Genomic DNA, 25,079 nt, shown 5'->3' on the forward strand with positions numbered 1-25,079 from the left:
CTGGTGAAGTGCTGGATGACTGGAGGAGAGCTAATGTTGTCCCTATCTTCAAAAAGGGCAAAAAGGAGGAACCAGGGAACTACAGACCAATCAGCCTAACATCAATCCCAGGAAAAACTCTGGAGCAGATTATAAAGCAGTCAATCTGTAAACACCTTGAAAACAATATAATGATTACTAGGAGCCAACATGGATTTATGAAGAACAAATCCTGCCAAATGAATCTTATCTCATTTTTTGATTGGGTAACCTCCCTTGTAGACTGTGGGAATGCTGTGGACATAATATATCACAGGTTCAGCAAAGCTTTTGACAGAGTGCCCCATGATATTCTGATTAGCAAGATAGCTAAATGTGGGCTGGATGGAACAACTATCAGGTGAATCCACAGTTGGCTCCAGAATCATACACAAAGAGTGCTTATCAATGGTTCCTTCTCAAACCTGGTGGAAGTAATGAGCGGGGTACCATAGGGCTCAGTAGTGGGCCCAGTGCTTTTCAACATTTTTATTAACAACTTGGATGAGGAGGTAGAGAGCATGCTTATCAAATTTGCAGATGATACAAAATTGGGGGGCACAGCTAAGGAAGACAGAAAGAAAATTCAAAGGGAACTTGATAGGCTGGAGCATTTATTTATTTTATTTATTTATTTATTAAATTTATTAGTCGCCCATCTGGCTGGCTGTCCAGCCACTCTGGGGAACGTACAAAATAAAAACATACAAATACATTAAAACATTAAAAATCTCAACAATAATAATCAAACCTAACCCACCCCAAAAGCCTGCCTGAAGAGCCAGGTCTTCAAGGCCCGGCGGAAGCTCATCATAGAGGGGGCATGGCGGAGATCATTTGGGAGGGAATTCCACAAAGTGGGGGCCACAATTGAAAAAGCCCTCTCCCTAGTTCTCACCAGTCTAGCTGTTTTAACTGGTGGGATAGAGAGAAGGCCTTTTGAGGCTGATCTTGTTGAGCGGCATCCCTGATGATGTTGGAGGTGATCCTTCAGATAGACTGGGCCGAAACTGTATAGGGTTTTAAAGGTGAGAACCAACACCTTGAATTGGTCCCGGAAAACAACCGGTAACCAGTGCAACTCCTTCAGAACTGGAGTGATGTGATCTCGCCGGCGGCTGCCTTTAATCAGGCGAGCCGCAGCATTCTGTACCAGTTGCAGCTTCTGGACCATTTTCAAGGGTAACCCCACATAGAGCGCATTACAGTAGTCTAGACGAGAGGAGACCAGGGCATGTACCACAGATGGGAGCAGATGGTTGGGAAGGTAGGGGCGCAGCCTCCGTATCAGATGGAGTTGACACAGCGCCGCCCGGGTCACAGCCGAGACCTGAGCCTCCATGGACAGCTGGGAGTTAAGAATGACCTCCAGGCTGCGGACCTGGTCTTTCAGGGGCAATTGTACCCCATTGAGCACTAGGTCAACATCCCCCAACCTTCCCTTGTCTCCCACAAACAGTACCTCGGTTTTGTCAGGGTTCAGCTTCAGCTTATTCCTTGCCATCCAGCCACTCACCGACTCCAGGCACTTGGATAGGTTTCTACAGCCAACCTTGGGCTGAAAACAACAGAATGAAATTCAACAGGGATAAATGCAAAGTTCTACACTTAAGAAAAAGAAACCAAAGGCACAGTTATAAGATGGGGGATACTTGGCTCAGCAACATGACATGTGAGAAGGATCTTGGAATTGTTATTGATCACAAGCTGAATATGAGCCAACCGTGTGATGTGGCTGCAAAAAAGGCAAATGCTATATTAGGCTGCATTAACAGAAGTATAGTAAAGTATTATTTCTCCTCTATTCAGCACTGGTTAGGCCTCATCTTGAGTACTGTGTCCAGTTCTTGTCTCCGCACTTCAAGAAGGATGCAGACAAACTGGAACAGGTTCAGAGGAGGGCAACAAGGATGATCAGGGGACTGGAAACAAAGCCCTATGAAGAGAGACTGAAAGAACTGGGCATGTTTAGTCTGGAGAAGAGAAGCTGAGGGGAGATATGATAGTATTCTTCAAGTACATGAAAGGTTGTCACACAGAGGAGGGCTGGGATCTCTTCTCAATCGCCCCAGAGTGAGGACTCGGAATAATGGGCTCAAGTTGCAGGAAGCCAGATTTCAACTGAACATCAGGAAAAACTTCCTAACTGTTAGAGCCATATGACAATGGAACCAATTACCTACAGAGGTAGTGGGCTGTCCAACATTGGAGGCATTCAAGAGGCAGCTGGACAGCCATCTGTCAGGAATGCTTTGATTTGGATTCCTGCATTGCGCAGGGGGTTGGACTTGATGGCCTTATAGGCCCGTTCCAACTCTACTATTCTATGATTCTGATTCAGTGCTAAGGAACTTCACTCACTCGATCCAAAATTCAGAATCATGCCACGTTAAGCTGTTTTGCAACTGTTCTATACAGTAGGGCCCCACTCATATGGCAGGTTAGGTTTCAGACCCCCGCCCCAAAGCAAAGATTGCCGAAAGGTGGAACATAGCCTTTTTTTCCCCAGAAAGAGTGAGTGAGCCAGCAAGCCTGGCTCCAAAGGCACCCGGGCCAGTTGCAAGCCAGCAGCAGCAACCCCAACAGCTGCCTAGTGAACCTGCCCGTCGTGGGGCCCCTTTGCCAGCTGCATCAGCTCACGGGCTCCTTCCTGCTGCCGCAAGCACCCAGCAGGAAAAGGGAAAGGGACAGAGCAGGAGGCGGCAGCGGAGGGCCCAAAGCGACACACCTCCGCCCCACCTGCCCACTTGGCCCTGCGCATGGGTCCTAGAGCACTTCCCACACCGCTCCCAGAGGAGGAAGAGAAGGGGGCCGAGAACGGGCTCTCCCCTGCTGCGCATGTGCACACACGCACGTCCTCCCTACTCCATTGCCTGGCCTGCCCTTCACCACACAGGGCCCCTGGAGGTGCTTCAGCCCTGGTGGAGGCCCGTTGAAGCTCACCCCGCTCTATGCCTACGGACGGGCAGGCTGGGCGGGCTGGGTGGCGCAGGAGGAAGACCCGTGGGGTTCACAGAGCGGGCCTTCTCAATCGCTCTTGGCTGGCTAAGCCACTGCCGACTAACCCAAGGGCAGCCACCTTCTAGAAAATGGATCTCTGTGCACGGAGCCATCTGAAGTCTTGCACATGCTGGCTCAGTGAAACTTCTTGGAGAGGCCATGGCTCAGTAGGAGAGGCGGGGCACCTTGCCTCCGTTGGAAGGAGCGGCATAGCAGCCACCTCCGCCCTGCCCGCCGGCCCCCGCGTGCAGGTCCTAGTGCGTTTCCCGCCGCATGCCACTGCTCCTGAAGGAGGAGAAGAAGGGGGCGGAGGATGGGGCTCGCGCCATATTAGTGGAACACTGAGAAGCAGAACGCCAAAAAGTGGGGCCCTACTGTACTTGTTTTATGGTTATTGGATTTTAAATGGCTTTAAATTTCTTTAAATTTAAATGGCTTTAAATTTAAATTTCTTGTTGTGACCTGCTTTGGTTTCCTACCTCACAGTGTTGTTAGAAAGACTTCATATACACACACACTGGAGATGTAAAAATACATATACCCCATATAATAGTTTATTGTCAAAACCAGTTGGCCATTGCAGAACATTTTTTTTAAAAAAGTAAGTATGAGTTTCCTGGCAAATAAAAGCAGTGACACCTAAGTAAGTCCTGCCTAACTGCTTTAAAATAAAGGGGGGGGGAGAAGAAGTTTTACAACACAATCCTTTTCTATATTCACCCAAAAGTCCCATTGATTTTCAGCACAATCATAACCATGTGTACTCAAAAGTAAGTCCTACTGAATTCAGTGGGGTTAACTCCCAGGTATGTGGAATTAGAACTGCAGCTTTACTCCCAGAAAAGCTTCATATTGAGAAGGTTTTCAAAACAGGTTATGAATAAGACAAATAAACTGCTCTCTTCCAGTAAAATTTAAACTTGTTTGACTCCTTTATTAGAAAAGTATAACACTGCAGCATGTACACTTTTGAAAACTTCTGTTCAAAAATTATTTGAACGATAAAATGTATAATATGCCATTTTTGCAAGTAATGAAAAAAACCCTGCATGTACACTTTTATGCCTACCAGGAGCCTGCTGTGATCTTCTGTTGTAGTGCAATCCTAGGCATGTTTACTCAGAAACAAGTCCTAATCCTGTACAGAGAAAGTATTCTTTATGCTGCTGAAAGCTATATACTGACTGAATTCCTGATGTGAGACAAACAGGAAAAGGAAACTGAGTTTACCAATTGCCTGGGGTCAACAAATCTTGTCAATCACAACCCTGACTTCAGTTATTGGCTAAAAACCTGAAAGGGCAGGGATTAAAGCAGCCGGTAGTAACAGTAGTTGCAGGGTGGGGGGGCTGACATTTTGGTTTATATCTTTTGAACCAGACCACCTAGAAACTTTTTTTAAATGAAAGCTAAGAGTCCGGAGATTAAGGTGACTCACTTGGAGACCCGGAGAGGACCTCCAAAAACCAGAGTCTCCTGGCAAAAACTGAATACTTGGCAACCCTAATACAAATAGACCCTATCTGTATGTTACCTCCTCCCTTCTTTTTTTTGATGGACTTTCTGTCTGAGCAGTTCCTACTTGCTGATGGTTCCCTTTGTGGGAAGGGAGAGCGTGAGTTAGCAGGTCACTCCAGTGCCCCGCTACATTGAAAATAAAACCTATATAACTAGGCAGAAACAAATCCATCACATTTCCTATGAGTGAAAAATGGCAACATGAATTATTACAGAAGTTCTGAAACATCTGGGTTTTTTGAATGTTTTCAAAGTTTAGCAATAAAACTTTTAAAAATTCCTGGGTTTTTAATGCAGCACTAAGCAAATTATTCTGTCAAGGATTTCTCTCTGCACACAGAACATTCTCCTCTTCCCCCATGTGCCCCCCAAATTTGTACTGAGTTCCCCAAATTCTCTGGAGTAGATTTGGGGATAGTGCAGGGTGCACATGGGGGGAGGAGAGGGGAAAATCCCATTGTGCTCATGCTAATCCTTGTGTTTGCACAATTTCATTGAATGCTGCCACATTTTTATCTATTGTTATCAAGAAGAATAAATTTCAGATAACAAGCTTTGGCCAAATAAGTGGGAAACCCCACATATACTGTCCTGAGGCCTTAGATAAGATAAATATTAAATGAAAATAATAATGCTAACTTATCATTATCAGTAATGATAAATAATAAATGTCATATTGAAGAGCACTACACATCTCCTTTACATGTTAAATATGCCAATCAGCTTTGTTTGAAAATTGCTAGCTTTGCTAAACGTAAAGTTCTTAAAATCTTGAGTAAGAGCTTTAACATCATGATCAGAGATCATAAGACCAGAAAATTTATCAAGTGGTTTTACAAATAAGTGTGGGGTTATTTGTGTGCCTTTTTTCAATCATATTTCTCAGTTTTTCTGTAAATGGGAAAGTTGAGATGCTCACTATTCTAATAGGTAGGAGCTTGAAAGCATGAAGTTTTACGCATCATAGACAATTCTCTTCCATTCAAATCACCATTCAATGCAAGTCCAATTTCATTGAAATAAATTTTACTGTATGCTTGAGTCCTGGTTGATTTTAATGGGATCTAACTGTCCTGGCCAATCCATTGAATTCAGACTTGCTGGTGTGTTTTTCTCCATTATGTTTAATGCGGAATTTCAGCTTCAAGCATTTCATAAATCACAGGTTACACAGGATTCTGCATCTCTACACAGCAGTACAGAGCATGACTACTCAAGCTAAGACGTTCCAGACACATCCCTCGAGACTCTTTAAAAAGGCTCAGGACAGGCCCTTTATTTGCTTAGGGAAGGTGTCTCTGAATGGTAATATTTTTCTACTGGCTCCATTGGTTGTATTGTTCTCTTTGTGTGATGTAAGTAATTATTTCTGAAGATATGGAAATGATTATCCATTTGTTAACAGCAACACAGGTAACCATAAACTGCAAATGGAAAAAAATTAACTCACCCCCATCACAGACTGGCTGTTAAGAAACTAAGGCTACAATCCAATATATGTCTATTCAGAAGTAAGCTCCATTTGGTTCAATGGGACTTACTCCCAGGTAAATGTGTATTGAATTGCAGCCTAAGATACAACCAATGTCATAAGAGTAAAAGGAGACAGGCTAGTGGGCTGCTGCTGAGAGGAAGGGCGGGATATCAATCAATCAATCAATCAATCAAATAAATAAATAAATAAATGTTTTATTGAGGAATTGGAGTCATTTCATAATGTTTTGACCAATAAAGTAGAAGATGCTGCCCAACCTTCTACATTACTTTGAATCATATAAGATAATAATTAATTTTAAACTAACTACATTGATTTGGGTTTTTTCCCCTGTCCTGATCTGTGGTAGATAGGGTTGCCAGGTGTCCGATCTTCGGCTAGGGACTCTGGATTTTGGGGGTCCTCTAATCTCCAGACTCTCCACTTTCATTTTTTTTAAAAAATAGGTTTCTAGGTGGTCTGGTTCATGAGATACACACCAAAACATCAGCTGCACCTCAGCAACTTCTGTTGTTGTTGTTATGTGCCTTCAAGTCGATTGCGACTTATGGCGACCCTATGAATCAGCGACCTCCAAGAGCATCTGTCATGAACCACCCTGTTCAGATCTTGTAAGTTCAGGTCTGTGGCTTCCTTTATGGAATCAATCCATCTCTTGTTTGGCCTTCCTCTTTTTCTTAAAAGAAATAAAACTCGAATGTCTCCATGAAGTGATGGGTGCCAATAATCATGCCACAGCATTCTGCTTTAACTGCAGCCCCCGGGTAAGGTTGTGCTGCATGGGGATTTCTGTGTCCTTGGCTGACTGGCTGCCAGGAGTTTTTTAGTTTGGGTTTTTGGTTAGGTACCCTATCTGGTTGCGGGATGTTGAGTTTTCTGCCTTACTCATATCATTCTTGTTGTGGTTGGTATGGTATTGCATTTAGGAAATCATCACTGTCTTTTTTTATTTTTCTAACTACATTTCATTTACCTCTGACCTTACTCCCTTACATCCATAGAAGCAACAACAGTGGCTCCATGTGTTCAGTGCAACCCCCTTAAACCCACTGATGATGCACCTTGTTATTTGCATGATGGTTTATTTCTTGCCCAATAGTGGTACAAGAGAATTCACATATTGGGAAGTGTGGCTTCAGTTGATGTTGTTCCCAGTCTACTGCTTGTGAAGGTAGACCAAACCGTGTGTGTTTTCTCTCTGTCAGTTATTACTCATTGGAATTGGTTTGGCTGTCAAATTGAGTTTATAGCAGCCCAAGGGTAGACAGAAAAGGGTAGAGAATCTTCTTAACTCTTACTCCTTTCTCAAACCTCTTTCTGAAGTGAAGGGTCAAATCTGTAAACAAGTTTGGAGTAGCCATGTTAAAAGACAAGGGCAGGGCATTCCAGGCAGGGGGTTGCCAACCCTGCTTGGATATGGATATCTTCACAGAGGATCCCTACTCAAGTTTACCAGCAGTGCAATCCAACCTATATCTTCTCAGACGTAAGTCCTGTTGAGTTCTATGGGGTTTATTCCCTCGGTAAGTGCGTTTCGAACTGCAGCCTTCAGGGGCTTCCATCTTTACTCCTGAGTACTCCTATCTAACATCTCCACAACACTAGGCTCCTTTCTTCCTACAGTGGCCTTCTGGTGATTGGCCTGGCATGAGGGCACTTATTAAAGTAGGCTAAATTAAATGTTCCTTACGCAGGCTCCATCTTTTAGCTAAGATTTCTATCTGAATTTCCAATCAGATAAATATTTTTGTTCGAATTGTATGCTCCAAGCAACTGCGGTTGATGCTTAATGTATCATGCTTAATGATATCACTCAGGCCCACTCCTGTGACATCCCTCGGCCTGCCCCATGACATCACTAGGACCCGCCCCTGCAATCTCAGGGTTTGAGATGCTTCTGACCTGGTAACCCTAGTTGTAGAAAATTGGACAGGTGGGTTCAATTTCTCATTTTGTGTTTTATTATTGTTTAGAGGTGGTTTAAAAAAGATGTGCCACTCCAGGCATCAAAAAACTGATTTGGAAAACAGATACAAATAGGTCTGATCGCCTAACTTGACTATTTAGTTCACACTAAATAAAGCCACTTCATTGGGTTTTGGCCTGTACTTTGCAAGTTATGATACTGACATTCTAACTGCTCTTTATTTGCAGATTGTTGTAGGAGAAAAACAATACAGTACCATGTGTGCAGTTGAACTATTCCCCGAGTTATGGCCGTGTCACTCATGCCACTAATGCTGAAATGTTTAATCCTTTTGTTTTTATTGTTGATGTTCCTGGGTTGGTTTGGGAGGCTTAGATGCTGGCCAGCTTTCATTGGCTGCAGGGATTGTTATTGGAATGGCTGACAGCTGTCTGCCAGGCTGTCTGCGGAGCCTTCCTGTGCTCACTGCTGTTCAGCTTCACAGAGCTATTGTTCGCGTTGAGCCCTCCATCCCCCTCCCCTCCCGCTTAAAGCCTTTCCCAGCCATATCCTGATATGGTAAACCGCTTAAATTAGCTCCAGATTGTTCTGTTTATTTTGTGTAAGATAAGCGACAAAGTGCAACCACAGCCTTCCACCTCAAATAAACTGAGGAGAAAAGAGAAGAGCAGAAGGTAATCTGGACGACCAAATGCAACAATCCCCAAACAAAAGGCAGGACACAAAGCATTACTATGCATCGATTGTTTCTTCTCTTCCTCATAGTGATGCTTTGCCAGACCATTTTCTTGGAAGTAAGTGCAAGCTAAATGCGGCACTTTATTTATTTTAAAGGAAACTAAGGCCTCATTCTTGTATCGCTGGCAGCCTTACTAGGAATCCCTGCTCATTTCCTCGAGCTCTTTTAAAAAAAATTGGGGGAAACCTTCTGTTGTAAATAATGATGCTTAAAAGTAACTTCCCTCATAGGTATCAGCCTTGATAATAATCACCCTGACCTCTCTAGTTCAATAGAATGTACATTTCTGACTGTAAAATTGTTTTCCATACAACTAGGAGGTTTAAGATTGTGAGATTTCGCTTTCTGAAGGTCTTACGCGACATCTGGGAAAGTGCAGTAATAATGTCCTCATCTCCTCCATGGCCCTTCTGAAGGCGTTATAAATATACATCTCAATTGGGTCCTTAACTTGAAAAAAAAATCAGATGAATAGATCTTGTTCTAAAAGAATACAGTGCTTCAAGAGGCAGAAGGGGATGCCCAAACAGGGCATTCAAAATAAGCTTCTCTGAATAAAAACACAAGTGTTCCAACCACATTTTAGCAGGTTTTGACTCTTGGAATTCAGTATTCCATTCAGTAGACACAAGTTTTTGGCTATGCTCCTAGATAAAGTTGCATGGAAGCAAGTTCCCCTAAAACCAGTAGATCTTCCAAGAAAATGGTTGGCATCTGCAGATATTTGGCATTTAAAAATAGACTTATATATGTGGAACAGCCATTTGCTTCACTCAAGACCTCGCATAAGAATGACATAAGAAGAATCTTATAAAATATCTTTTCCATGCATGCAGGAACTTGATTTTACAGTAGTAGTAGCGCACATAACGTATGTGAAGGTTTTTGCATTCTAGTGTGGAATTGCACAAGCAGCATTTTTTTCTTGTGCCCTCCTTAGCCATCTATTTAGGACTGAGATACATGTATCATTTTGTTAATCCTACAGAGCAGACCCTTCTTGTTAATCTAACTCCTTTTCATCACAGAGCACATTAAGGAATATTCTGAACAGACTTTCTGCTCAAATATGGCTTTTCAGATGCTATTTTACAAAGCAAAGTAACCTTACCTTAGTTTTATTATAATTGAAAAAGTCAGTTCCTGGAGTTAACATGATTATTATTCACCATATTTTATTTTCCTCTGAACACTGTGTGCACATAGTTCATACTGAATTACTTTCAGGTTACAGAAACCATGCGTCAGCAACTCTTATTCTTGGAATAGCTCAAGGCAGAAGAAATCAATTTTTATTACTTCTATTATTATATTTATTAAAATAAGACTTCTTGGTATGATTCTATAGTAAAACAGAAACTCTGAAATAACAGAGAGAAATGTATGTTCATTTCACTAAGTTCAGTTGCCACATATCCAACAGTGTAGAACTGCAGGGATTTGAAGGTCATTTACTGTAATCCTTTGCACTGAGGGAGGCTCCTACAGTCCAAATCTAACCAAAATGCGTGGTTAATTTATGGGTTTCACTGCTACAAAATGTGGTGATGGCCAGTTCATTAGAGGGGGTTGTGCTTGACTGTTCCCTTCTGCAATTGGAAGGAGTCTTTTTATTAATGGGAGAGTCTTTGATCTGGTGGAAGGCTCCACGAACAAAAGAAGAGGGGAGGCAAGTTTTGCAGATTCCCTCTTCAGCACTCTGTGCCACCATCTATATTATGGCCTCCTTACTCTCTACAACAGATTTTCAGGGGACTCAGAGACTTTACTCCCCTTTTCTGTTAGCAGAGGCATTTGTTGGACCAAAAACATTCTCCCAAACAGCAGGTCACAACTGAATTCAATTTGGTTTTATAAAAGGGCTTGCACCAACACTTTGGAACTCCCTCCCCTTAAATATTAGACAGGCACCATCTCTGTTGTCTTTTCATGATCTACTGAAGACCTTCCTCTTTCAACAAGCCTTTTAGTAGAGACCTTATCCCAGTCTGCATCTGTGCTGGAATTCCTTTTTAAGAAGTTTTCAAGCCGTTGATGTATTTATTTATTTAAACTTTCTTTTAAAGATGTTTTGTTTTAATATGTTTTTAAAGTTGCTTTATTTTAATACATTTTAGAGTGTTTTTAGTTTTTTGTTTGTCGCCCTGGGCTCCTTCTGGGAGGAAGGGTGGGATATTATTATTATTATTATAGTTTATTTATATACCACTTTTTGGCCAAAAGGCCCCCAAAGTGGTGAACAAAACATTATAAAACATATTACAAAAAAAATTACATAAGAAATAACCAGTAAAAAATATACAGTAAAAATACAATGCAACAAAAACAATGCAAATACAATACAACAAGAACAGAGGAAAAACTTTTCTCCTTCTGTGTCTTCCGCTGTGGCAGAGGCAGCTTGGTACTGCTCGAGAGCGAGGTACTCGGCAAAGAGCTCGGTGTTGCTCAGATAGTAAGACATGGAATAGCGGATGGCCAGTGCTGGATTTACGCACAAGCTAAGTAAACTGCATCTTAGGGTATCAGGTTATCAGGAGCCTTGGCAGCTCAGGAAGAGTAGGAGTCCTCAAAGTGCACCCACAATTGTGGCTGGAGCCTCTTCCAGCAGCCACCCTTGCCGTCGAGGGGGGAGCCATTGGTGGAGGAGGAGGCACTGACGGTACCCACATCCTCGATGCCCAGGTGCTTGGCAGCCAGCTCATCGTCGTCGTCGGGTTCAGGGGGCGGCTCACTGGTGATGAGGTCGGGTGCCTCGAAGATATCCAACGCCTCCTCGGCATCACTGTGCTGCCGGTAGGTCATCCAGCAGCACATCGGTCTCGTTGATGCCCCAGAAGGCTAGCTCCTCCTCAAAGAGCGGCCCGCAGACGTCGGTGGGGCAGTGCAGTTTGCCCATGTGGTAGCACATAGGTGAAAACGCCCAGGTGGCGGTCGAAGAACTCACAGCATGTGCTGTTCCCGCCAGGTGCTGTGCCACTGCCATTGCAGATCATGGATTGGGGTTCCACTTTCTAGGGTGTCCATGCTGACAAAAGATTAGTCGCAGTGCCTAGAACATCCTATCCTACCACAAGCTCGATAAAAAGGAGGTATTTGAGCTCATTCAGAGATGCATTGACAATTCCTCTTTCCAGCACACACAGCTAAGAGACCCTGATCTCCAGTGGCAGCAGATGGGAAGAGGGAGCTAAACACTTCCCTCATTCTCCTCTTCTCCAGCCTCCCACGTCCCCCAGCAAAATGTCCAGACACTTGTTCCCATTGAAAACATTGGTCAGGAAACTGGGCTGCAGAAAAAGCATCTGGGATATAAATTTGATAGACAGACAGACCAGGATTGAGGAACCTGTGGCTCCAGGTGTTGCTGGGCTGCAACTCTCATCATCCTTGGCTGGCTGGGGCTGATAGCCCATAGTACAACAACAAATGAAAGGCCAAAGGTTTCCTCATCCCTGTGCTAGACAAATCCATGGAGGATCTCCCAATGGCTATTAGCAATGACAACTCAATGGAACAGCTGTGTTGAGTGGCAGTACATTTCCAATGTTACCAGATGCTAGGGGCAAAAACACAATGGTCATCATCATGCCAAGCAACAACATATGCTAACCTATCTCTTTAACCATTTTTTTTTGGGGGGGGAACTATTCTGGACTAAGATGGACCTTGGTCAGATCCAGCAAAGGCAATGCTTACATATAGAGATTGACAGAATACATTTACTTTTCTTTTTGTTGGTGTTAAATTATTTTGTTATATTTGCTGCCGTGGGCTCCTTTGAGAGGAAGAGTGGAATATAAATTTAATTAATAAATAACAATAAATAAAATTAATGAGAGGTGAAGTAAATTTGCTTAATTTGCATGATACATGCACCCACATTCAGTTTTCCTTGGCACAGTATTTAGATTTATTTTATAGGTTAATTACACTTGCTTTTGCTTTTCTCTTTGAAAAGCACAGTGTATACAGCTCTACCTGTGTTCTACCACCATTGTGGAGAGAGGCTTAGAACTGTAAGTTGTTGTTATTTCAAATAACAGGGCAGAGGATCAAATTACTTCAGAGGCACACAATGAGGAATTCATGACGATTTTGTCAATACACACAGCAGTAACCTAGCTAACTATAGCTCACTTTCCTAATGAAAGTAGACATACTTCAAGTTCTTTAGGAGGCCTTTGAAGCTTTCTTACCTGTTATCATTGACATTTTATTATGGCCTGTCATCTTGAATCTAGTCTACTATATCAAGATGATTACCCAGTTAATGGCATCTTGACCACCAGCCATTCTTTCTGAAAAAAATCTCCCTTTTTCTTCATGTACATTGTATCTATCTGTGTGTGAGAGAAAGAGAGAGAGAAGTCCAGTTTTAAAAACCCATTTACAATTATAGTTTGGGGGAGTTAAGGTGTCCAATTTTAAATATGTACTTCTGGATGTTTTTATTTTATTGTGATATCTTCAGCTGTCCATGTATGCATATGACAATGGATCATACGAGAGAGCACAAAGATTGCTCATGAGCTTTTCAGATTCTTGCCGAATCGTGTTGATTTATTCCAGATCAAGCATTCATTGTTTTGTTGCCTTGCAATTCTTAAAAGATATTCATGCTGATAAGCCAGTTTATATTAGTTATCACTGTCTTTTCTGCAATTTCATGGGCTCATTCTGTACCAAGGTACCTGGCAAGTCTTTAGAATGGAGCCAAACAGAAAAGTGGCTGTATGTCTGCTTTATTGATTCATATAAGACCTTCAGCAAAACACCATTACCTGAATACATTATACATATTGTCAGATTCAGAGATATGAAGTGAAAAATATGAAAAAACTATTGAGTTAAAGAACAGATGCTATTCTGCTGAGCAGGGGAAGAGAGGTGACTTAGTTTAAATGGGCAGTCAAAGTTCATGAGTGTACAAGAAACAACATTTTTAAGCACTAAAATTCAATCAAGGTCCTTATTCTCAAAAGCCTTGAAGCAGGTCTACGGACACCAGGAACATCTGTCCAAAGTACATGACTGATGACTTTTCAGCAAAAGTTCTAAACCAATTGTCTGATTTCCCACCTTTTTGTAGAGGAAATGAAAAGAAATCCATTGCTCTTAGATGTCAGTTGGAGGGACAGAAGAAGCTTTCTGCAAGCAATGCAGATGATTTAAACAGTTGGCCATATGGACTGCTTCCATAGATTTGGAGGAAACAAACGAAATAAGAAAATGAACCGAAATAGGAGAAAGTTAATCACTGTGTTATTTTAGCTATTCAGACTTAGGAGTAAATTCAGCATGCAGCCTTGAATATGTCATGCATTTTTCTTCTGAGCATCAGGAAAGCCAGTTGACTAGGTTCCCAATCCAGCTGCTAATTGCAGTTCAGAAGAGTGGAACTTCATTGCAGAAGTGTTCATTCTGTCTTTATTTACACAGTTATGCATTTAGTAATCACAAACATAGAAAGTGCTTGACACTTAGGAGCCTTTTCTTTGTAATGGTGTGTGTAAATGGCAATATGAAGCGATGTCTGCTACAATGCTATAGGCATGTTGTTGATCTCTCTAGCAGGATATATTTTTAGCTTGTATCAAACATGTCTGAGGTGAAAATTTTTGGGATTGGTATGTATGCCTAAAGCACAAATTGGTTAATCTGCCATAGATCTAAAGAGCCGGATCTAAAGGAATTATGTCAGTCTGGTTGACAACGTGAAATGAAATTGTTCGTGTTTATTTGCCCTGTTAGCATACTTGCTGCTTGAGATACACTTGCACTTCCAGCAAGCCCTGAGATGCCATTAAACATGATCAACTCTGGGGTCATGATCAACATTCCTGTTCCCATAGGATTTTTTTTTCCTATGAGAGGGAAATGTTCCATGTGCTCATTGGCATTTCCAATAGCATAGGAACCAAGAACCTGCACTGTACCAAGTCAGGCCATTGCTCCCTCTTGCTCAGACTGGCTACATGGACTGGCAGCAACTCTCCAAGGTTCCACATAGGACCTGGATTAAACCTGGGACCTTTTGCATGCAGTGCGTGTGTTCTCCAATTTAGCCACAGTCATGATAGTTGCACTTAGTTCCCATTGAAATAACTGAGTCATGTGTAATTTTTACATTGATTTCAATGGGATCCAAGTGCAACCCACCTAGTCTGGATCCAACCCAATGTGTTTCTTTTTCATAGAGGTGAATAAGAAGCTCCTGCCTGTATGGCATCCACTGCAAATATTTTAGCCACTGCAAGACGACTTTTGTAGACTACAGGCTATCAGAGAACTACTGACTGGTTCACATGTACATGATTGTAACTCTGTGGCTTGACACATCACAAGATGGCTTATATATGGGCATCAACCATCAAATCACCACCATCAGAATGTTCATTTCACTTGATATTGAGTACAGTCCTTTTCAATGGAGATGACTCATTCAGCTAGGAAACATCAGGTGATGGGAAAATAAAGAATATCCATGAGTCAAAACAAAGGGGTGTAATTGTTTTAAGCCTCCTTCATCCAATTGTATCATTTGGAATGTCTGCTTGATGGAATTTTTGGCCTAACTAGACTGTTGTGTTAATTGTGGGAACTAAATTAATCCTACATGCAGGAGAGATGAAAAAGCTCTCATTGGCACTAATGGGAGCTTTCCCCCATCACAAATTGCAGAATGGGAGATGATTTCCATCACAATTGAAAAAGGAAGCATTAAATTTCCCTCCCTTCCCCCCCACCAGCCACCTAAGATAACTTTTAAATGGTGTGTCTGAAAACTATGCAATTGATGTAACCTGATGGTTGAGACAAAACTTCATGTGGAAAAGGTGGGTTTGCTGAGGAGGAATTTGAAGGAAGAGAAGGAGGAGAGGGGAACTAGGGAGAAATATGGCAGAATAATCTCAAAATTAATTCTACGAATGAGTTTGATTTATATGTTTTCCTGTGCATCATTCCCTGAGCATTGAGAACCTTGCATTAAGGAACCTTGCTGTAAACATGATTACATTAGATCATTATGAGTTTAGGAGGGGGAATTTCAGAACTGACCTCAGTGAGCATGTTAACTTGAAAAAGGATTGCTGATTTTGCAATTCACCTACAATCTGGCACACAGTCTAGAATACAGACATCGGTGTTGAATAGCAATAAATTCTATACTGCCAATGCACATATTGTAGTGTGATAGATCTGAGTACTGATTCCCACATACTCAGTCAGAAAAAGCTACCAAAGGCCATGGGAGCCATATGAGGGATGGGGTTTCATGGCTATTGGCACGATTATCCTCTTGTGTGTGTTAGCCTAGAAGCATTTGATTTAATGTGTGCTTGTAACATGTTAGACAATTATTTGGTTGTGCATTTGTTTAAATTTTTAGTCTAATCATTCCCCAAGGATCAGTGCAGTAATGAACTGGATGAGGGCAATAAACTGAAACTTAATCCAGACACAGTTGAGATGCTGTTGGTGGGTTAATCCCCTGACCAGCTGAGTGGAGAGTGGCCTGCTCTAGATAGGGTCACATTCCTTCTAAAGGAGTGGGTTCATAGTTCAGGGGTTCTCCTGGATCCATTGCTGTTGTTTGAGGCACAGGTGACTTCAGTGGTGTGGAGTGCCTTCCATCAGCTTATGCTGGCAGCCCAACTGCAGCCCTATCTGGACAGGGATAACCTGGCCACAGTAATCTATGCTCTGGTAACCTCAAGGTTGGATTATTGCAATGAGCTTTATTTTGGGCTGCCTTTGAAAATGGTTTGGAAGCTTCAATTAGTGCAGAATGTTGGTGGGTTCAAGGCAGACAGATAACAGCACCAATTCTGTTTCAGTTATACTGGCTGTCTGTATGCTTTTGAGCCCAGTTCAATGTGCTGGCTTTGACTTTATAAAGCTCTTTATGGCTCAGGACCCCAATATCCTGGAATGCTTCTCCTTAAATGAACCTACCTGGACCTTTAGCTGTTCCTCTGAGGCCCTTCTCCAGGTCCCCCCTCTGAGGAAGGCTTGAAGGGTGGTGACAAGGGAGAGGGCCTTGTCAGTTGGCTGTCCATCTATGGAATGTGCTCCCCAGTGAGGTCCGCCTGGCACCTTCATTGACATCTTTTTGGTGCCACGTCAAGATTTATCTTTTTCCCCAGGCGTTTGATAGGCTAAGACAATGTTTGTATTAGTGTGCTAATACAAAATTTATTATTTTGTTTTATGGTATGATATGTTTATTTTGGTTTTTAACCATGTCATTAGTTGCTTGGAGACCTTTGGCTAACAAGCGACTAATTATTATTATTATTATTATCATCATCATCATCAATAATATTAACAACTCAGAGGCAACAGGACAGGGGGAGTCTTGTGGAAAGGTGTGTCTTTACTTTCTGGATTTCACACATGGATAGTAAAGTGAAGGGGATGTCATTTAGAGGATTTATTTACAAATAACGATGGTACGTAAAAGAGGGGGAGGTCCCTAAGGTTGCAGAGCCTGAAGGCTATTGATGATTTGCAGAAAGGCAGCTCTGGATCCAGTCTTTGTGTTTAGACAATGTGCATGTCATACTGGGTGTTATCACAGGCAAGATTTGCCTCCTGTGTTAGAGAGAATGGGGAAAGCTTATTTTAGATTATGCTTGACATCTACACTTTTGTTACTATTTGTATTAAAACTGCCCAATGAATTGGGAGCACCTTTTCAGTTAATTAAAAAGTTTTTTAATAGATTATTCCAATCAAAATTATTCTAATCAGCCCTAACTGCAGCACACTCACGTCAGGATAAAATAATGTTGGTATTTACTTTCTCTATTTAATGAGCATTAAATCGCAACAAAATACTGTATGATTTTTCTCCCTGTAAGAAAAGAAAACTTACTTACTGCAGTTCATTTAACTTGAAAGCAGAGCAATATAGGGCCATGAGTAGGTAGGATAAATTTCCCAGTGGGAGGTATATCACAAGTAAAGGCAATAGGATCTCTTATAAAAAGATGGAGAACTGGTGTTTTGAAGTGAAAAAATAATTTTTCATTGCTTAGCTTTAAACTCAGGCTGTGTGAAGATGTGCTTGTGTGGTTTTTTCTTATTTAATTTCAGTGAATTATGTTGCTGACCAGAGCATGTTATGAAGAACAATATATATAGTTATATGTCTTGTTTTTATTGATTGGGTTATATTCTACTCAAAGTAGATCCATTTGAAATTTATGAATCTAAGTCATGTTTGTTAACTTCAGTAGGATTAGTGTTGGATACAACCCATTACATGTCAGTCACTCAGTCATTCTTACATACGTGCGTGCGTGCATGCGTGTGTGTGTGTGCGTGTGTGTGTGTGTGGCCGAAAAATGGTAAACAAAGGTTTTAAATAAACACGTACATTCTGAAGTGAAATGGTTGAAATTGTGTTATCTTGGATAATACATATGAAACTGTCTTTATGCTGAGCCAGACCATTGGTTCATCTAACCCAATATTGTCTAACTCTCTGACTGGCAGTGGTTCCCCAAGGTCAGCCATGGATTTTCCCCGGCACCTATTGACATGATTCTTTAACTGGAGATGCCAGTTCTTGTACTCTACCACTGAGTTATGGGCATTCCTTATTAAGACACAGCCCTGCATTCCCTGATTATGAATGTTTGTCTGGTATATTATTTAATAAAAACCAGTAGCAATGGGGTTCCGTCGCTTGCCTGACCTCCCATCAGCAGAGTTGCTGATGCTTACCAGGAGGGAGAGGGACAAGGTAGTAAGGAGGTTGGCTCTGTGGAAACACACTGGCGGGAGCCCTGTATTGGCTCTGCAGGTGCATTTGCACAGTGCTGACCCACCACCACCGCCTTACCCCTCCCACTCTCCCTCCTGGTCACCAGCAGTGACCCAACTGTCAGGAGGTCAGATGAGCACTGCCACTCCACCCTAGTGTCTGCTACTGATAAAAAATGCACCTGAAGAATTACATACGTGTATACAACAAATATTTCACTGGGATCCTCCTTGCACTTATTGTTCAATATGTTTTAGATAACGGAGGCCAAACTCTGGCAGGTGGAAATAACTGGCCATTAAGAGGAAGAAAATGGACACTGTGGGAAGGCGGAGTGAGAGGAGCTGGATTTGTTGCAAGTCCTTTATTGAAACGGAAGGGAGTGGAAAGTCATGACCTCATTCACATTTCTGACTGGCTGCCCACTCTGGTGAAGCTTGCTGGTGGATCTTCAAATGGCACAAAGCCTTTAGATGGCTTTGATATATGGAAAACACTCAGGTAGCCTATTCTTTTTTTCTTTTTAGCTCAGAAAATACTACTGTATCATCTCGTGATTCAAATAGTACAGTGTTATCTCACCATTGTTGTTTGTTTTTGCTTGCTTTTTGCTTTCCTTTTAAAGATATAGAAGACCTCTTGGTTGCCAGGCCCAGCCTCCAAGAGGTCTTTTGTATCTTTAAAAGTTGTGCAGGGAGGAGGGAGAATTCTACCTTGTGGTTTTTTCCATTACAGTGTTGCAAGAACACCTGCACTTGGCTGACTTTCTTTTCTCCTAAAGATACAGGATCAGTCTCAGGGATTGAACCTGGCAACCCTATTGGAGGTCCAGGTAACTTTAGTGGCTAGGAACACCTTGAACCAGCTTTGGCTAGTACAACAGCTGTGACTGTTCCTGGATTGGATAGGATGACCACAGTAGTCCAGGCAGTGGTAACTTCAAGATTTAGATTGTTGTAATGCACTTTTGTGGGACTTTTCTTGAGTTTGGGCCGGAAACTGCAGTTAGTTCAGACTGCTGCAGCCTGATTGCTGACAGGGGTGAGATCCTGTCAGTATATTACATCTCTGCTCAAAGATCTGTACTGGTTGCAAATTTAGTACTGGGCCAAGTTCAAGGTTTTATTATTGGTACATAAAAGCTCTTAACAACTTCAGACCAGTTGAAGGGTCACTTTGCCCCAATGTGTCTACGTGACCACTTGGATCTGCGCAACTTGCACTTTTACAAGTGCGACATGATGTTCATTCCACATCTTTTAGTGTGGCAGCACCTAGGCTTTGGATTTCCCTGCCCACTAATATCAGGCAGGCAACCTCACTATATTGTTTTAGATGCCTGCTGAGAACTTTTTTATTTCAGCAAGGCTACTCAGACATATAATTTAATTATCCATACTTATTTTTTTCAGTGTCAATTTTTTTCTGTGTTTTATTAATAATTATTTTACAGTATTTTTGCGTACTGCTTAGAGATTTATTTGTTTATTTTAATGAAATGATTTATACTTTTTTTCTAAATAAATAAAATAAAGAGGGAAGTATGGAGTGTGGCATGTAAACTAAAGTGAGCTAGCTGAAACAAGGAGCAAACATTTTGTGTGACACCTCATTTCCTTATATTCAGAAATCCATGTAACTCATGGGAAGGTTGTGAGAAATTATTGAATGTTTGCTGCTATAAGTGGATTTGCTTAAATGTATGACAATCCAACTGCATATAATAGACAAGTTCATGCAACCGCGATGTATGTCCACTGTATTATCCATCAGAACCTTTCCTGCCAATAGTCTAATGAATTTTAATTACTCATGACCAAGTTTTCACCTTCTAAATTTTTCCCTATATAATTTCCTATTTTTTTTTGCAATCTAACCAGAATCCCCCTGAATGCTGGCTGTTTTCACAATGTAAACAGATACATTCTGGCTTGGTTGAAAAGTAACTGGATTTCAATATCACAGAGTAAACAAGATTGAGAGAGGTGAAAATTGCTTAATTAAGCTATCAGAAATGCAGAAAATAGTTTCAGCAGCAGTATTTTATTGAAAATATAATGGCTGGGTTTTCAATAGCTTGAGTTAAGGTTTTAAAAGTGTGAGACATGTAGTGTGTGTACATAATTATTAGTAGACCCCCCATGGAAGAAGAACATCTGGGGCAATTATAGTTTTGCAACAGACAGAGTACATGAAATTGACCACAGTCTCTTCCTTGCTTGATTCTGTCATGCATCAGTTACTTACAACAGCTTTCTATTAAAGCTATTTAAACTATTTTTGCCTGCCTGGAGTGATGTTTTCATTATTCTGTCTGGTTGGACAGGCATCTCCAGAGATGCTTTGGGTATTGAATATCTTCCTGTATTGGAACAAAGGGTTGTACTGCATGAACCATTCTCCAGCAGTCTGATTCTGTGAACTTTCCCAAGTGCCACAAACCAACCAGGATTCTGGTTGGACAAGGCATTCTTGATAAAGTACTGTTTCCTAAAAAAGCAAGTAAAAATCTTGCATATATTGGGCCAGAATCATGCCTTGAAAAATGTTTGACAGCTGCAACTAGCACAGCTAGTTATTTCACTCTCTCTCTCTCTCTCTCTCTCTCTCTCTCTCTCTCTCTCTCTCTCTCTCTCTCTCTCCCTCCCTCCCTCCCCTCCCTCTCTCTCTGTTGTTGGAAGCATTAAAGACCTGTTTCATACCGGTTGCCCTGATAGCCTGTCAGTTTCCAGGTGTAAGTCAAGCTACTAGTTATAATTTATAAAGCCCTATGTATCTAGGGAGCTGGGTACTTTGTGGGGTGCTTTCTTCCACATGACATCCCTTCCCCATCCAATTAAACAAGACCCTGATCCACTTCCCATGAGGGCAAACTTTTGTTGACTTTGGTGTCTTTTCAGTGATGGCACTGCAGGTTTGGAACTCTTTCCCCAAAGTGGCCTCCTGAGCTTTTACCTTTAATTCCATAGGGTGAGGTCCAGTTTAAAGTAGACCATTGAAATAAGTGGACTTGTCCCTTGATTTAAATGAGTCTTCTCTGAGTATGACTAACATTGGATTTCATTGGCCCGTAAGCTAGAGTTTTCCTTGAGTTTCTACTTTATGTAAAGAAAATCAGTGTGTGACGCCTAATGGTGTCCGTACACAAGCAGAACAGACTTCCACTTGTCAACAGGACTTCCACTTTCTCTCCTTTAACCTGCAGTCCCCCTGCCTGTGCCCTTCAAATCTTCTCTGGAGGGTTGGTGGGCTCTCTGGAGCAGATTTGGTGAGTGCAAAGGGAAGGGAAGAGGGAAAGGAGAAGCCCTGTTGTGTGAGTGAAAGTCCACTTATGCGATATTGGATTTCACCAATGTACACATCCTAAAATACAGAAATAAGATAAATCGGGGTACTGATTTCTCAATGCAAACGAAGGACTAGCAATATTATGTTTAAATTTTAGGACAACTTTGCACAACTTTGGGTTAAGAGACTTCCATTGTTTCTTGAGAGAATCACAAAAGGAACAATTGAAATAGCATTCTGTTAAAGTGTAGAATGACATTTAATGCCTTTCCTTATAAACTTTGTTCTAGTGAAGGAAAACCATCCCCCAGAAAGGAGCTGCTTCATAACATAGACCCAATCTTCGTGGATCCATCTCCATGTGAGTCTATCATGAATTGCTGGAACTCTTAGAGATCCCCTTAAGGCCAGGATTTTCCCCTATCAATGTATTTTTTATTTTTCTCTCTGAGTGGAGAATATCAGGCTGGACACCAGCCATTTGCCACTTTGCCATAAAGTGTTGTAGTGATCTCATCTCCAGAGCATGGTTAACTGCACTCTAAATCATTCCCAGAGTTTGTTGCATTCTCTTGTGGTCCAAAGCTACTCATATGTAAAACATAATGCAGTTCAGAGCGTGGAGCTGTTGACAGATAACCACATGCTTCAGGTACATGGAAGGGCACTTTGCCAAGCACCAAATGCCTCCAGTACTGAGAAGTAGCAGTTGTCTTCTAATAGCTGTCTGTATACGTGCTATGCCATTTCTTGTATAATAAAGCACCACTGTTGACCTTGCAGATGGGGAGAGAGGAAAGCATTAGTTCATATGTGACTGTGAAGTTCTAAGTCCCATGGTTGCTTTTATGCTGTAATCACGAGTTAGAGATTTTTGCCAATTCTGCTTCTACTTCTAAACATTGTCTGTTTTACAACTCTGCCCAGCTATTTTTTTTTTATTATTTTGCCAGAGACTAAGTTTTTCAGTGTGGGGATTGTTTAAGAAAATGTTCTTTGGAACATGTCCTTTTTATATTCTCTCTTAAGTTCCTTAATGAAATTACTATGTAACAACAAAGTGGTGTCCAAACCCACAGATGGCAGCCTCCTTGACACTGTTCCCTAGGCTCTGTCACTGTGCTGCTTTGCACGATCCCTTTCAGCTTCTGATGTCAGTGGGGCAGTGAATCCGCTCCGGGTTTTAGTCTGAACTTTCGAGGAGCTCTCCAAGGTGCTTTGCCTTGCACCTTGGACAGCTCCTTGAAAATCTGGGCTAAAATCCAGAGCAGATTAACTGCGCCACTGACATCAGAGCCACCAGCCTCCACTGATCCTCCCCCCTGGTGGAGGAGGCAAAGGAGTGAGTGTCTGACCTGGGATTGCACTCCATGGGAGCCTGGGCTCCTCATTCCTTCTTGCTCTTTTCCCTGTAGCAATTGCAGGCAAGTGGCATAGGGGATGAGCAATTGTGTGTGTGTGAGTGTGAGTGAGTGTGTGAGTGAGTGACAGGAGTGAGTGAGAGGAGGGGCAGGGGGGATGGAAATAAAATGTATTGTGCCTCCTAGCCAGGACAAAAAACATGCTGACTCCAAAGTCCTACACAGTGTTCCAAACATGTATTTTCGTCTTTCAGATTCTGCAAAAAGTTTTTTATGAAGCCAGGTGGACTAGCTGGCATGGTATGCATAGCCTGGAAGACACATGCTGTGCAGGCCTCCCCTTGCCTATATGGGCACTTGTCTGGGTTCTTTTAGGGCCATGTATTGCAGGGACTCCCTTAAATGGCTTGCAGCATGTGACAACTTTTGCTCCCAAGAAAATGGGCACAGCTGTGAGATGATACATAATGGGTGACTTGCTCTTCATTATTCCATATTTTGTTTGTTGTATTTATATACCACCATTCAAGATGGCATCTATAAGGTTTCTAGGCAGTCTCCCATCCAGACCCAGATCTACTTAGCTTCATCAAAGTTGCTGCATCATGTGCTTTCAGACCATAACTCTGGTCCATAGCAGATACACCTGTGTTAATACTACAACATCCTTCAATATATAGCTGAAATGGTTAAGGTACTTGCCCATCCCTCTAATAATCAAATGTGCCTGTCACAGAAAATAGCTGGTATAGACAAGCGATTTGCTATGTAGCTAATTTACTAGTCAGACATCATTGTGGCAGGCAGATGAAATAGTCTAATTTGAAGCAGACTTCACCCGGGTTCAGCCACAGACCTTGTTTTTGGTTCCAGGACTCCTGCTGCTACATGGATGCATTCTTTTAGGCATGTGTAAAGTGCATTTCCATCACTGCTGAACTGCTACAATCCCATACATAGGAAGCTGCCTTCCTATCAAATTCAAAATTTACCAGCATTTTTATATGTAGTACGTGTATAGACCAGCTTCTTCTCTGTATAGAAGCAACATGAGTACATGCTCTGTTATTAGCTGGGTCAGTACTTCAAGTTGGCTGATGTAAGGCCTGGCTGTGCCAACTTGTTGGATACTATGCAGACTGATGCAGCTCGAGTGGTTCCCATAAGGACTGTTACTTTCTAATACAGCTACTGTTTTGACATTCATTTTCAACGGTTCTAGTTGAACCCAGCTGAGGTGCCTGAGACAACACCCTGCTGCATAAATGAATATGTCTGCAGTACTCAGTGAAGGCTGTTAAGTTCAGGCATTTGCTCTCAGCATTAATTCAGCAATGCCAAAGTTTGTTGATTCCCCCCCCCCCGTGCATACACTGCAAGGATACAAATTTCTTCGTGTTTTTCTGTAAGGATAATTTACATAGAACAGTGTTTCTTCCCAACACCTCCTGGGCTCGATTTTGAGCAATATATTGTATCTCAAGACAATGTAAGCTTTTGGATGACTGGCCTGCATCTCTTCCCAGAACCTTTTGTCACTTAAGAAAAACAAAATCCACTAAAACATTACAAAACTGCTTCATCTTTATTTATGTCCCTGCTGACATCCTTTGTCTTTCTGCAAGTTGTCTCACATCAACGTCTGCTACCCAGGCCATCCTTTCCACATTTTTCTTCTTGCAAAAGAATATATAGCAGCAGTCAGGCCTGAGACTAATATTCATTGAGATATATCGACACTTTTGGAACCATCCTTCCTATAAAACATTTATAGGAATTATCTGCATTATTTGCTAGTTCTTCTCTGAGAATATTCTCACATGCTTTGTGGGTAACACAAAGACCAGAGCTTAAGCAACTATTTCCATTACCAGCAATTGTGAGTGGCCAGCAGTGCTTACCTGGCTTCCCAGCGTAGGCGTCATGGCAACTTCCTGTAAAGGGCAAAGTTGGTATGG

At 41.9% G+C, this 25,079-nt stretch overlaps 1 protein-coding gene across 2 annotated transcripts in view; it reads left to right on the forward strand.

The window, feature by feature from the left end:
- The window catches only part of ARSB (arylsulfatase B), a 115,905-nt gene that overhangs the window by 48,857 nt on the left and 41,969 nt on the right, over positions 1–25,079 (forward strand). Inside the window, exons 5-6 of one of the 2 annotated variants that reach the window (XM_061619961.1) lie at positions 18,730–18,973; positions 22,051–22,121. The exons of the other annotated variant lie outside the window; for it this stretch is intronic. Of the exons in view, the coding sequence (XP_061475945.1) occupies positions 18,730–18,973; positions 22,051–22,121 (315 nt within the window). The remainder of the gene's footprint in view (positions 1–18,729; positions 18,974–22,050; positions 22,122–25,079) is intronic. 2 annotated transcript variants of the gene reach the window in all.

The sequence above is a fragment of the Rhineura floridana genome, chromosome 1 (genome assembly GCF_030035675.1).
Source record: "Rhineura floridana isolate rRhiFlo1 chromosome 1, rRhiFlo1.hap2, whole genome shotgun sequence".
NCBI lineage: Eukaryota > Metazoa > Chordata > Lepidosauria > Squamata > Rhineuridae > Rhineura > Rhineura floridana.